Below are 15,163 nucleotides of genomic sequence, written 5' to 3' on the forward strand. Positions count from 1 at the left end.
CTGGCTGCTGATGAAAAGCTTTTAACACTGGAAGACTGCAATGTGGCCATGTTCCAGATCACACGAAGTCAAGAGAGGGATGTAGCAGGGTTGATTTTTTCCAGAAGTTATTCCACAGTCTACCCATAGTGCTCTACAGAAATATGAATGCTGTGTCCTTTACAATATGGTCTTTATTCAGTCTGTTGAAACTATCAGCTGCAATAGCATCAATACTTGATACACTTAATACACTGCTGGCTGTCAGTGGATTTTCCTACAGACCTTTGAACAGACAGCACTGCTCAACTGCTGCAAAAAGAACTGCACTACTGAGCTAAGAAAGAAACACGGCAGAGTGATTACTAACCTTCAAGATCCTCTATCTTCTCCAATTCTTTGCTTTTTATCTATCTTGAGAATCTCTCATTAACTCATCTTCAAGAATTAAGCATAAGCTTTTTCATTTAAAAAAAAAAGAAGTATTAAAAAAATTGGATTCTGTACCCAGGTACAGAAACCAAGGCAAATAGAAAACATTAAGAGGACACAGAGAACAAAGCTGAAACACAAAAGCTGTTCAGAAATCCTACATGTGGTATCCAAGGTAGGGGGAAAGGTATGACACCATGTAAAGTAAGCAGATTCTAATGAAAATCTGCTAAACTGGCATTAAACTGTACAAGTGCAAAACTTCTGGTATAACTGTTCCTGACTTGTACTTTGCATTACCTCTCTTAATGGAATGATTACACTGCACAGGCTGCCATCCTGGCTAGCAAAGCAGATGTAGTTTTCTGAAACGCACATTTTCCCATGGGTGTTGTAATGACTGAAAGGAACCCATAAGAAGCACTCATGAACTTCTTTCAAGCTCTCTTCTTTGGGTAGCCTGAAGAACGCACTAAACTGCTCACTGTGGGCACGGCTCTCTAGGCCTCTAGGTTAAAAACAAAACAAAAAACAGGGTAGGAGAGAGAAAAGAACAATTAAATAAGTTTAAAATGCCTTTATAAATACAAAAGCTAAAAATACCTTGGGGAAAAGACAGTAAAACGTCACGCTCTCCCATCATTCATGGGGTCAGTCTGGAGGGTTCCATGTTTTGCTTGAAGAGGCAAAAAAGGGCAGGACCACACTTGTCTATATACACCCACTTAACAAAATACTTCAATACTTCACTAAACAGGAATCATGTTCAAGCATGTTTTTACACAGTAAAGCACTTTGCTGAATCAGGGCCTACAGGTAGTGGAGGAAAGCATGCGAATAGCCTAATCTGCTCAGCTTCCCCATCCATCTGAACAGTCCATTTAAACCTAAAACAAGTTTTGGCTTGGCAGAAGAAACATAGCACATGTTGTAAGCATCTGCCACACGCTAATTCTTCACAGGTAACTGCAACCAGAAACAATGTTTTGGTTGTAGAGAAACATCCCTTTGCGGCATTGCTACCAAACTGAGGAATCGATTACCCAGAAAATACAACCTAAACCAGGTTTTATTATCTGTGTACTACAAAACTAAATAGCTTTCTTTTTCCTTAAATCATAGTGCATGGAGCCTTAAGTAGGAACAATTCTTAGAAAAATGCTTTATGTAATTTCTGATTTGCAGATAGGTAACATTTTCCAACAAAGATTTAGTCCCTTCATGTGAATTTAAATTACCTAACAATAGACTTGCTTTTCTTGGTTACTTTTCACAGTAAATAGCTGTGGTCCACAGATCAAAATCTAAACAGAATTTGGACAGCTCTCAGAGGAAAAGACAACATTTGTTTCAACATAAACCAGAACTGAAGAGAAACCACAAAATTACTACAAGGAATAATCACACCCCTTCCTTGAGAAGGACCCTAACCATCAAGTTACTTACATACACATCTTTCCCACTGCCTAAAACACTGTCGTAAATAGGGAAAGCCATGCCCCCATCTGCAGTTCATTGATCTTATCACCCATCATCCAGTGGCAGAAAAGCCATGCAGTTACTATTTACACATTTATTACATGATTTGTTCTCCACCTTATCCTTCCTCATCAGGTCTCTTTGGAGACACTGCAGCTTCATTCTTAATTTTCTAATCCTAAATGCTACTATAATGCCTTTTAAAAATTCAGTACTATAAACCCTATAGTTCAAGACCAGCTCTGAAGGTTTGATCATTTCCTGCCTTCATGTAGACTTCTGATATTGAAAAATAACAATAAATTTCAATGCCTCACATTACTTTGATCCCAAATATTAACGCGACACTTGTTTAAGAGAACACCAGCTTTTCTGACATTTATATACCCCCTTGAGACAAGGATTCTCTTCTCCTTTGCCTAAAAAGAGTACTAAACCCAGAGCAAATAGACTCGAAGTAATATATTACCTCTTGGTGATCTGCAGTGGGTCATGAAGGACTAGGTCATTTTCAAATGTCTCCTTGTCAAAAAGTCTCCTAACAGCATAGTTTGCCAGCTGCTCCATGAGAAGGAACGTTTCACTAATGTGCAAAAACATGGAAAAATAGTGATCTTCCCCACGAGAGCACACATGAATGCTCTCTGTCAGAATCACGTTGGAAGTCTTCTCAAGTTTTGATATTTCATCCCAGGAGATAGTAAGTTTTACTAAAAATACAAATATAAGCAGATGTGAGTAACTTTTCATTAGCTGCTACCCTCGTACTAAAAAAAGAAAATGGTAGTCAGCAGCACTACTGACATACAATTAGGCGATACAGCTAAATGATAACCCACTTGGAAAGGGCTACAAACTCACAAGAACAAAAAAATATCTCTTTGCAATTCCTATAAAATAATTCCATTACAAATAGTTTTATAGAAAAAAAACATTAAAGACACACCATGTATGAAAATAAAAGCTTAAATCACCTTTTCTTTGCTCTCATGTGAAACCGCCAATCGCAAACACACACCACCCTATAAGCTACCCCACTTGAACAGTTTACCAACAGGGCTTCTTAAAGTAAATCGATCATTTATTGACATTTAGAGGAACCAGGCTCATTAGCTATGACATTTCCCACAACAAATGAGAAAGAGCTTAGAAAAGATCCTACTTTCTTTTTCTTTTCTAGTTTTCACATAAATACAGTTATAGCTCACACTATTTGTTTGGGCATTTCAAACACATATTACACAGGGAAAAAAAGATATGTGCAATTATCAACAGTGTGTAGTGCGCCCATGTGAAAGATTACATCTCTGTGTGAAGCAATAACTGTAATCCTCACAGACTGAATTAATATGCAGCACAAACTAAAGATGGTTGACAACTTTTAGTTACAGTCAACTGCAACAGGTCTGACTTCTCTATGAAGCTCACATAGAGGAAAAAAACTAATGCACACTGCGTAGTAAGTTACACAAATGTATTCACTTCCATAAAGTATTTTATGTTTGCAGTTTTTCCTATTCTGTGTTGACATCTGCTCACATGGCAAAACAGCTCCCTTAGTACATAGAAAGAATTCTTCCAAAGCTGGAAGTTAAACAGTAAAATGTGAAGGGACTAGGCTTAGTACCAAGGCTTACTTACTTTCTGCTCCCAGCAAAAATGAGTAAAAGCTAAGGAAGTTGGTACTAAGATAAAGCCATCCTTGACAGGGCACTCTGCCCTTCCAATAACTGCACGAGTAATAAGTAACCAATTTCTCTTGCTCTGGTAGTCCAAAACACTTTTCAAACTTCATAAGACCTTCACGAAACTTCTCAGGATCTTCTTCTTTTACAAAAGAACCTTTTCCCTCTTCGGCAATCAAGCCCTAAAACAAGAGAGCCAGTTACTTTACACCCATGTGGGTGTGTCATACATGTACCTGCATACATACGGCGTAGCTTCCTCCTAACAGGATAGTAAGTTTTAGAACAGGAAGAATAGTCTAAGGATTACAACACAGGTCACAAATCAAATGTCCTGTTTCAGACTCATCCACCAAGCTTCCCACACAACTAAGGCAAGACACACATTCCCAGGTCTCCTCTTCCAAAATAGATACGTTCTCCTCACTTAATCACAGGAATTCCCAGGCTAAATATTTTGCATATATGAAGCAAACTGTTGCACCTTCACAAAAATATACCATGTACTTCCCAGGCATTATTAAAATTATTGTGAAATAATCTATCAATGCTTATAGACCACTCTCTAAAGGCATCTAGTATATCATTTACCGGGAAGAGTTTATGTCAAACAACCTTACTTAACTGTGGGGCAGATAAACAGGAGCAATGGAGTGTGCTGAAGTTAACTGCCACTTACTACTCAATCAGAAGTATGTACCATTACAACGCTGTCCTTTGATATTCTAAAGAGGACATATTATTCATGTACGTTTAGAGGAAAGCCTTTCCCAATTAAGTCATGCACCTGTTACTTACTCTTATCTTTCCCTGGACGAAGCTCGTAATATCTTCATTTGAATCAAATACTGACAAAGTCTTCATAACATTGTGTTCTAACCAGTCCCAGTGTTCTGTTATTTCTTCTCTGCTGGATCCTGATTGAAAGAGAAAGTTAGTGTTGCTTAAAATTAGAACAGGCTTTAATCATTTCACTAAAAATATTAATCCAGGGAATACTTTGCAAATTCCTGATTCACAGAGTAATTTAGATACACACGTCCAAATCACAAGTCTCAAATTTATTGTCCCACTTTTGTGTACACTAAAAATGTATTTGGTGTACATTAAAAATGTGCACAGCTGTGTTTTTATCTTTCAAGCCCTTTATGCAGCTAGATTTCTAGCCTTTACATGTAGAAGAATCTCAGCTTTGTCAACACAGTGTGGCTCAGTGCTGAATCCTGACTTGGACTGACAGTTCCTTCAGCTCAGCAGTACCTCCGCAACACAGATGGCAGAGCATCGCTAGAACGCTCCCACTCTAATACTCTAGAAGACAGGAAATGAGAGATAAAATTCATGAGACTAAGAAGAAAATGAAATCTGGGCCTTTGATATCCTCAGCTGTGATCACTGGGCCACATCAGTTTCCAGAGTAGAACTCCAAGACTAAGACCTGCCGTGCAAAATCCTTTCTAACAAGCGTAAGGATGTAAAGCATACATCACCGTAACCAGGAAGGTAGCAAAGATTTCTCTGAGGATCCACAAAACAAACATTTATGCTGCTTACAACAATCAATTGCTACTTGCTTGTGCTCGTTACAGGTTATGGTTGTACCTCATTCTCTATCAACTATATTTCTAACCACACTAAAGCTTAGGCAACCACCGTTCAGGAAGCAATGTCATCCTACCTACAATAAAGTTCTGCGTCTGCTGTAATTCCAAACAACGCACTGCCTTCATGCAATTGCAGGGTTCCACCAGAGGACAGAAGCACAGCTACACCCCTTATGGACAACACATACCAGAACTCCTGATTCATACAAACTGAATGATCCTTGAAACAATGTTTGGCACCACCAGAATTCGTATTTTTTTCTTCTGGACCCTCAGGGACTCTAACGTACAGGAATAAGGACTGCTTTCTTTCCTTTCATTACATACGTACAAGAGAAGGAGTAACTTAAGAAACCTTCCATAAGTAATATACAAACCTTAGAGCCAAGATAAAATTCAGTGTTCCAAAAATATAAATACTGCATTTTCAAACACCTTAGGAGCCAACCTTGCTATTTATTTACTTTACACTGCTTTTTGATCTAGGTTTCAGAGACCTATCACCTGCTCACTATGGTGAATATCAGTGCAACTTTCTAGCAAAGAAAAGCCTCTCTCATCTGAAATGTCCAGACTTACTCTTAGATTACTGGCCTACTTTAAATACAAAGGAACACTCTTACCCACTAGCTACTTTTATAATTAGAGAAATGTGGTAAGCCAATTTCAAAATGCTTATGATAATTCATCTTCTTTTCACGTATTCAAGGACACTCCACAGCCCCTCTGGGCAGCTTGTTCCAGTGTTCTGTCACCCTCAACATAAAGAAGTTCTTCCTCATGTTCAGGTGGAACTTCCTCTCCTTCAGTTTGCGCATGTTGCCCCTTGTCCTGTCACTGGGCACCACTGAAAAGAGTCTGGCCCCATCCTCCTGACACCCATCCTTAAAATATTTATAGGCATTTGTAAGTTCCCCTCTCAGCCTTCTCTTCTTCAGGCTGAACAAGCCCAGCTCCCTCAGCCTTTCCTCATAGGACAGATGCTCCAGTCCCCTCATCATCCTCGTAGCCCTCTGCTGGACTCTCTCCAGTCGCTCCTCATCTTTCTTGAGCTGGGGAGCCCAGAACTGGACACAGTACTGCAGATGGGGCCTCACTAGGGCAGAGTAGAGGGGGAGGAGAGTCTCTCTTCTTAATACACCCCAAGAGACCACTGGCCTTCTTTGCAACCAGGGCACACTGCGGGCTCATGGTCAGCTTGTCATCCATCAGGACATCCAGATCCCTCTCCACAGAGCTGCTTTCAAGCAGGTCTGCTCCATCCTGTACTGGTGCATGGGGTCATTCCTCCCCAGGTGCAGGACCCTACACTTGTCCTTGCTGAACTTCATCAGGTTCTTCTCCGCCCAACTCTCCAGCCTGTCCACGTCTAGCTGGGTGGCAGGGCAGCCTTCTGGTGTATTAATCACTCCTCTCAATTTTGTGTCATCAGTAAACTTGCTGAGGGTACACTCTGTCTGAACAAGACTGGGCCCAGCACTGACCCCTGGGGAACACCATAACCTACAGGCCTCCAACGAGACTGTGCGCCGCTGACCACAACCCTCTGGGCTCTGCCAGTCAGCCAGTTCTCAATCCACCTCACTGTCCACTCATCTAGCCCACGCTTCCTGAGGTTCCCAATGAGGATGTCATGCGAGACTGTCGAAAGCCTTGCTGAAGTCAAGGTAAGCAACATCGACTGCTCTCCCCTCATCTACCCAGCTGGTCGTGCCATCATAGCAGGCTATCACACCAGTCAAGCATGATTTCCCCTTGGTGAAACTGTTGCCTAAAATCAAAAATAACTCCCAAAACACACAAAGTACGTTCAGATAGAAGATGTTGTTTTATTCTGCGCAGGGTGCGAGGTGGTAGATTTCCACAAATCAAGCACACCCCTGGGATTCTTTACCAGACATTTATATACAAAAGTTACAAAGCCCCACCTAACTAACACAATTCTTCTACCTATCTAATACATATTGATGGTGCTGAGCAAGCAAAGTCTTCTACACCTGTGCGGGTGTCTCACAGGGTATCTGGTGGTCATTTGTGGCAGAATACCCCTACTCATTTTGTCCTCTTCTGGTTATGTGCCACCTGAGGACACCAGAGTTCTTGTTTTCTTGCCAACTCCTTATTTCACAGTCTCACCGTGGATGTCCTTGGTTGAGCAAGTCTGTAACCTTGAGATGTTCCTTATCTGCAACACTGGCTGCTATTCAAATATTTTTTCCTGAGTTAGTAACTATCCTTAAATTATAACTTTATTCTTAACTGTTAGTTCACCTTATTAAAATAAATCTAAATGTACGTCACCACAGTAACAATTCCATGTTGACTACTCATGATAATCTTCTTTTCCTCCACTTGCTTAGAGACGAATAAAGGGATTCTAGAATGTGAATTAATTTGCAGTTTCATCCTCCACAGGAACGCTCACAAATAAAATCAGTCAGTGTAATCACATACTACCAATATCCCTAAGCAAAAACACACCTTTACAAATTCTTTCTTCTAATTTACTTTGCAAAGACTAATTAAACAATTTTCAGTGGACTCCACAGAATCAGTTACCGTTGCCTTGGGAATGAATAGAAATTGTTCTAAATATGGCTAAATAGTTAGACTGCACTACACTCTAACATAAAGAGTAATTAACATAGCAATTAAATCACAAACTAATTATTTTTCTCAGACTACACATGCAGACCAATTATTTGAGTCACAACGTGCATCAGAGGCACAGATGTGACACAGCAAAGATGAAACTTTTTTATAAATATTTAAATGATTTAGGAGCACTGTTTCAGACTCTTAATATGTAATAGCAGGAACAAACTGTATTCTCTCCAATTTATTCACTTAACAGAAGGAACAACCTGTTTTCTAACACAAAGCATAACTACATTACATAGCCTTTCATTGTAAAGTATACTTACACAGCATAGAATTGATAGAAATTCAGTCCTAAGGTGAAGATTACACTTTGTGATTTCCCAAGCACTGACCTGATGGCATCAGAATTCCCCAGAGTATATTTCCAACATACTTATCGAAGTATGTTTTTGATAGCCTGTCACCATCAGTTCTGACTTCTTCAGAAGTAGTCCTAAAATTTTATTTACTGTCGATTCACAAAGTGTTCAACTTCTATCAACTTTATAAGGTTGCCCTTTTAAAGTGACATGTAATGAATTATAGTAACTCACTATTAAACAGTTCTCCCACTGACTACTGCCCTTCAGGGAGGTCCTTGCAGAATGTAAAGAGGAGCAGATTAACACTACAGCATGAAATGTGTAAACTAGTAATAAACATCTAAAAGAACAAATCTGTACTTTGAAAGTAGCTAACTGTATAGAAAAGACAGCAAGGGGGACGATTTTTCATTTAAGGTGAAGCAATGAAGATTCATAATAAAGTGACAACAGCAAAATCCAATGTAACAACAGCATAGCACTTGTTAGTGGAACTGTTGTGTCATGCATGTACATGTTTGCAGAGCCGTAGATTTTCTGCAAAGCTCATCTTTTGACACAGGCAACTAAAAATGAAGGCCTATAGCCCGGAGAAGTCCGGATGGAGTCTTGTTTCTGTAAAAGAACACTGCTAACTAAAAAATAAGCCTAAAAAATATATTAATTCCGCAACAGTGACTCTTGACATTGACATGACGATATTAATTAATTTCAATATAAAGACAAGACCTTGCTCCAGAAGAGAAAACAATGATGTATATAAAGAACAAAAAAAGCCCTCTCAACTGTTGAAATGCAGGTCTCTGGACACCCAGCAGTTAAGCAGCCTGTATAAAGGAACTCACATTTTATTTTTAGCAGAAGCTGCAAAACTTAAAAAAAGAAAAAAAAAACCACAACAAAATAAACCCATGCACACTATCAAAAAGCATGCTCTAGGAGAAACTCACACACTCCACTCTCAAGGTCCATTTTCTTTTCCATTTCCTACTGAATAATAACACAACACGAGAAAGAGAAAGAACTTCTTGCACTACGAGAGCAACAGATATGAGTAGGAATTCAACTCCTACCATGACTGGGAACCTGGCTCATTTTAACAAGCAAAGATAAAGTACAAAAAGACATTAGCATAAGCAGCTTCTGTTATTCCTACCTACAGCACACTTGGTACTCCCAAGGGTCAACTTATCCCTATCACATCCTGAACTGTGCCAAATTACACTTGCAGCTTACAGAAGAAAAGATGGTGCCTCTATTCTCCTAAAAGAGCACCAAGGCAGTTCTTCAGTACTTGACTGCTCTAGAGAGCAGGTATCTGAAGTTGTAACATGAAGAGTCCTTAGATATACTCTGAAAAACTGGAAGCACACACTACCATCATTCTCAGGTTTGCAAATGATTTTAAACCATTTAGACGTCACAAGAATGAACAATTATGTGATTAACCCAAAAATGGATACCATACCTTGTAACCTTGTTTTTCATACTACAAACTCAGTTAGCTTCTAAATCATAGTACATACCGCATGCAATGGACCAGTAGACTTGAGAGTCTGGTGTCTGATGTAGGATGCGAAATGGGGCGACTTTCGATGTAGAATCCAACACTGCATCTAATGTTCCCACGAGAAGACCTGTTGCATTCAAAAAAATGTATACAGCACAGTGAAACTAAGGTTTTGAAATGTACGCTCACTTCCGATTCCTTTCTTGGTGAATAGGAATGCTACCCAAGTAAGGACTAATGAACTCTGAAAAAAAAGGAAGTACAAATGAGTAAAGCAAAACCTGCTCCCAGAGGAACCTCTTTGGGAGGTGATGATATTTTGATCCAGTAAAAGCCACAAAATGAGGGTGAAGAAGTTTTTTTGAGATGACTGCCTTGGAAGCAATAGCCATGTAGTAGCGTAAACCACAGCACAACCTGAAACGTAACATGGTAGCTCTCAGCCTTCAAAGAGCACAAGCAGTAACTGAACTACCTCTTAATTATTCATTTACTGTTGTTCTGTTTTGCAGTCACAGGAAACAGCTCTTATGAGACTGTAATTCCATTATGCCTGATTTTTACAAAAATCCCACCTTTTTCACATGAAAACACCATACCATAGTTTCTGTACATATAAAAGTTCTGCAGCTCACACCACACTACAGCTAGAAAATGCCTACCCCTCTTCGTAAACAGTCTATCAGATGACTCCTATATAAAGTATGGAACACTAATATTTCATCCTGCCATCACATGCATAAGTATATTATGTAAAGAGCATTATTCCCATGTAGATTATACACCCAATATACAACGGCCATGTCACCTCCCCGCCACTAGCTATCAAATTAGCTCCCATTAGAGTTCAGATCAAAATATACTAATTTCATTAATGAGACATACTTCATCTCTCCATAAACAGGAGCAAAAAATTTCCTGAGAAAATGAGTATGCATTTTATCTTGGCTGCCAAAATAATTCTTTCTGCACAGTAATAAAAATATTAGCCCAGATATCTTTAAAGTTCCCTCCAAATCTAAGTATCAGGGAATTCTAAAAGAGGAAGAAAAGTCCATACAGAAAAATATATACCCTGTTGGATCCTGATGCAGAAGTAAAACTTTTTCTTCTTGTTACAACAGAAACAAAAATAGAAGCAACACCACCTTATGCTTCCTTCCTGTGTCTCCTATGCTTGCCATCCCTCTAGCATGGCCATAGAAATGGAAAGTTCAACTAAAGCAAAGGCACCAAAGCAACCACACAGAGCTTGTATGCTACTCCAGAAGAAATGAAAAATAAGAGATGAGATTACCCAAAAAAATAGGAGAGATGCAACTACCCAAAGAGATGCTGTAAAGTCTGTTCCACAAACCTGCTGAAATCATGGATGCAGGGCATTCTCAGAACAATGTTATTCGGGTAGAGAGCTTGTATACAAAGTTAATACATCCCTTATAGCACCTCTACGTACCCTTCTGTGTTTAACGGAAAATGATCTTTTGATTCAGGTTTTTAATATTCCACAGAAGCATTAGATTTAGATAATTTCAACTGCATCCCTCAGAAGTTACTTCAGAATTTCCAGGTTGGCTTCTGGTACTTTTGTTCCACTTTCTTTCCTTTAATGCCCTCTCAAATTCTGAAAAGTAACAATTGTGAGACAATAAAAGAGAGTAAAGCAAGACAAAATTGCGAAGTCTAGACAAACATTCTCAGCACTTTCAGCGTAGAGCCTGCGGGACAGCCTTACTGTGGCTATTCAAGTTGCAGAATGCTTTTGCTGCTCTTCAAAAAAATGGAAGTGAGTAATAATGAAAAAACACACCAAAAAACCCCCAAAGACCAGTACAGTACATGAATCAAAAATAATATCTTGTCTTATCTGCAATTCATCGATTGTAAGTTGCTGTTGGAAAGTAGGATTTTTCTGTAGTTTCTAACGGAAGTCAGACACAGAATAGATAACAACATTTATGTCTGCTTAAAGAGCTTTGGCTTACTAAATGAGTCATAACACTGAGCTGATCTCATAGTTGGCTTTGCTTCAGGAAATGTTCTATTATTTCATTCACAATTCTCCTAATATCATTTTCTGTTATGATATACAGTAGAAGGACATTAGTCACCATTTGTAAGGTTGATGCAACTGCTCAGCTTCAGAGAATGATTACAACAGTGCACTAGAAAGCAGCACTCCTCAAAACGGTGTACACCGTTTCCATCTACTTGGAAGGTCACTAGATTTGAAGACGCAATAAACTGCATCAGGTTAGTATCAGTCACTTCAACAGTCCCACTAGCTAATACCACTTTGTCCGCTAACGTGATACAGACCACGGGTTTGTGCTTAAGCTGCTAAATACTCAGCACACTACAAACTAATTCCACGTTTATGGCCACTGGCATAATTGCGAGGAATCAGCAGAGTCTCACCTTCTCACCTTAGTCCTCAAAGTGCTCTGTGAGCTGTCAATTTTTCGAATCCTGTACTAAAAGTTCAGGTTTCCATAACCACAAGTTGTTGGCTGCTTGTCAGCAAGGACTCCCTCTTTTTGCTATTTCCCAATGGGAAATCAAGAACCACGTTCACCCAGGCAAGCCAGTCCACCACTGAGCCATTTGCTGGCACTCTGCTGCCTCCATTCACACAAGCCTACTGATGAATGATTCGCTTCCAGAGAAAGATTTCCAAGCAAAGATTTAAAATTCACCTGTATAATGACAAAGATATTAATTATAAAATAAAGGAGTAGGTAACAAAAGAATCAGTAAGGGCTCAGCCCAGACACTAGTGTTATCTCGATAAGGGAGGTAAGGGGAAAAAGCAGCTCAGGCCATACTTGCCAATCCCTTGCTAATGAAATGCAGTACGTGTTGATCACAAACCACCAATTCTAGGGACAACCTACAGAAGGTCATCCACTCTCACCTCCGCTCAAATCTAGACCCCACAGCTTCCACTGGGGATTCCACCTAAATCATCCTCTCGCCTTACTCAGTGAACTCGCCTCACTTCAGGGGCAAATATGGAAGGTGATGCACATTTACACATGGAAAGGGCTCTGCTTTTAAAAATTACCTTCAGTTTCTTAGCCACTTGAGTAAAACTACTGGGAAATACCCTAGATACTTAAAAAATAGGGTAAAACACCCTAGAAAATAAAACAAAGGGCAAGCAATCCAGAATAGCTTTGAAATAAGGATGTGTTCCTCCCCTAAGTCTCTAAAACACTTGGTTAACAAAATATCAACATTAGCTGCAGAGACATGCACCAAAACGTATCAGCAATGAGCTTTGCTCTCAGTTACAATTTGCTACCAATTTACAGCAACACAGCAAATACGCTACACGAAAATAACTGCCCAGCAATGCTAGCGTTTGGGGGCAACACCACTTTCTTCTTCTATACTTATTTCACCAAGTTCATCAAGACACTACTAATATTCGCTTTTATTTTTTTGGTCTCTTCCAACCACAATCTCTAAGCTTTTCCACCCCCCGGAATAGCTGTCAATTACATCTTTTTTTACTGCTGATAATCGTATTTATTTTAAATACCCAGCAATCTGACTACTTCCTATCCTTTGTGAGACCAGTGTAATGCAAACAGAATAATGTAAGTTCCATTTTACACATGAAGAATTGGAAGCAAAGAAAACTTGCTGTTGCCTTTTCTTAAAAGAGCACTAATTTTCTGAAGCAAAGTTAGCACAAGCCTGTTCTCTTCTCTAATGCACAACAGTACCTCTGAGGTCAATTGTTAATAATATTAAAACTGGATCAGACAGCCTCCTGATTTGCTATATTAGAAGTGTTAAAGGACATAAAATATTTATAAGACTGTAAGAGTTCCTTATAAACAGAAATCACAGAATCCCAGAATGGTCGGGATTGGAAGGGACCTCTGTGGGTCATCTAGTCCAATCCTCCTGCCGAAGCAGGGTCACCTACAGCAGGCTGTAGAGGACCTTGTACAAGACTGGTCAGCCCCATGACATTAAGAAATTTGAAAAGCAGGCATTTTGATGTACAATTGAGTTCTCGCTTTCAGTTTATTTACCTCATCATAAAAGAGAGCTGTTTGAAAACACTGTGAAAGCTTCCCCTGAGTGGCAACAACTACAGAAAGTGATATCATGCAGCTACAGTCACCTTCAGCGGCAATAACTGCTCACTTCTGTAATGTGAAGCATTCAAAGGCTAATCGGAGCAGAACCAAAGGGAAAAAATGCAAAAAAAACAAGTAAGTTTGTGCTAGATAGCCATGGTGGGTTGACCCTGGCTAGATGCCAGGTGCCCACCAAGCCACTCTATCACTCCCCTGCTCATCTGGATAGGGGGATAAAAAACACTACAAAAGGCTCATGGGTCAAGATAAGGACAGGGAGATCACTGAGCAATTACCGTCAAGGGCAAAACAAGCCCTTGCAGCAAACCTGCTCCAGCGCGGGCTCCCCACAGGGTCACAGCCTCTTTTCAGGCACCCCCTGCTCCGGCGCGGGGTCCTCCCCGGGCTGTGGGTGGGGACCTGCTCCACTGTGGACCTTCATGGGCTGCAGAGACAGCCTGCCTCACCATGGTCTGCTCCATGGGCTGCAGGGAACCTCTGCTCCGGTACCTGGAGCACCTCCTCCCCTCCTTCTGCACCGACCTGCGTGTCTGCAGAGTTGTTCCTCTCATGTAGTCTCACTCCTCTCTCTACTGCTGCCCTGCCACCGATTTTTGCCCCTCCTTCTTAAATCTGTTATCCCAGAGGTGCTACCACTGTTGCTGATGGACTCGGCCTTGGCCAGTGATGGGTCCACCTTGGAGCTGGCTGGCATTGGCTTCATTGCACGTGGGAGAAGCTTCTAGCATCTTCTCACAGAAGCCACCCCTGTAGTCCCCCGCTACCAAAACCTTGCCATGCAAACCTAGTACAGTAGCAAACATCCTTTATTTTGATCAGATACCTGTCATACTTCAAGAGCTAAAAACATTTAAAGGTATTCTCCTAAGCTTTCAGCATGCAATTCTTAGGTACATGAAGAGACTCCACAGAATCCTAATCTCACAGCAAGCAAGCCTAGAGCAACCTTAAGAGAGGTTTTAAATAGCTGGCAACTAAAATTTCTAGGTTTTAAGAAGTATAAATGTGCAGAATAAAAATAATGAATTTCAAAATAATTTTTTTGTTGGTTTTGTACCATAAGGACAACCTGCTAATAAATTGTGAATGAAAAAGAAATATAAATCTTGAAGGCAATGTAATACCTAGATACAACTGCAAAGAATAAAAACAATAGGAATAGTACGCGAAATACACAAATTTACTACAAAACTGAAATCCGTTGCATAAGCAAGCAGAGAAAAATTTAAGTATCCCAACTGTAATTTAAATGGACTGTATTTTTCAACAAAACCTTTTTAAAAAACAGAAGATGCAGGTCGATTGAAACCAAAGCTAGCACAGTAACACAGCAGATGCTATGCAGCATCCATAAAGGCTTCTACAGTGCAGGACATAATATCAAGTGAGAAATATA

General features: G+C 40.0%; 1 protein-coding gene across 3 annotated transcripts in view; it reads right to left on the reverse strand.

Annotated features, from left to right (window-relative positions):
- TBC1D8B (TBC1 domain family member 8B) overlaps window positions 1-15,163 on the reverse strand; it is a 41,341-nt gene that overhangs the window by 21,325 nt on the left and 4,853 nt on the right. For 2 of the 3 annotated variants that reach the window (XM_075435337.1, XM_075435339.1), the window contains exons 2-6: window positions 9,669-9,779; window positions 4,374-4,492; window positions 3,532-3,757; window positions 2,360-2,600; window positions 712-919 (exon numbers count right to left, since the gene is read on the reverse strand). In XM_075435337.1, the coding sequence (XP_075291452.1) occupies window positions 712-919; window positions 2,360-2,600; window positions 3,532-3,757; window positions 4,374-4,492; window positions 9,669-9,779 (905 nt within the window). Of the gene's footprint in view, window positions 1-711; window positions 920-2,359; window positions 2,601-3,531; window positions 3,758-4,373; window positions 4,493-9,668; window positions 9,780-11,108; window positions 11,255-15,163 lie in introns of those variants that run through there. The other variant, XM_075435338.1, reaches the window with a different exon arrangement.

The sequence above is a fragment of the Opisthocomus hoazin genome, chromosome 14 (assembly GCF_030867145.1).
Source record: "Opisthocomus hoazin isolate bOpiHoa1 chromosome 14, bOpiHoa1.hap1, whole genome shotgun sequence".
Taxonomy (NCBI): Eukaryota; Metazoa; Chordata; class Aves; order Opisthocomiformes; family Opisthocomidae; genus Opisthocomus; species Opisthocomus hoazin.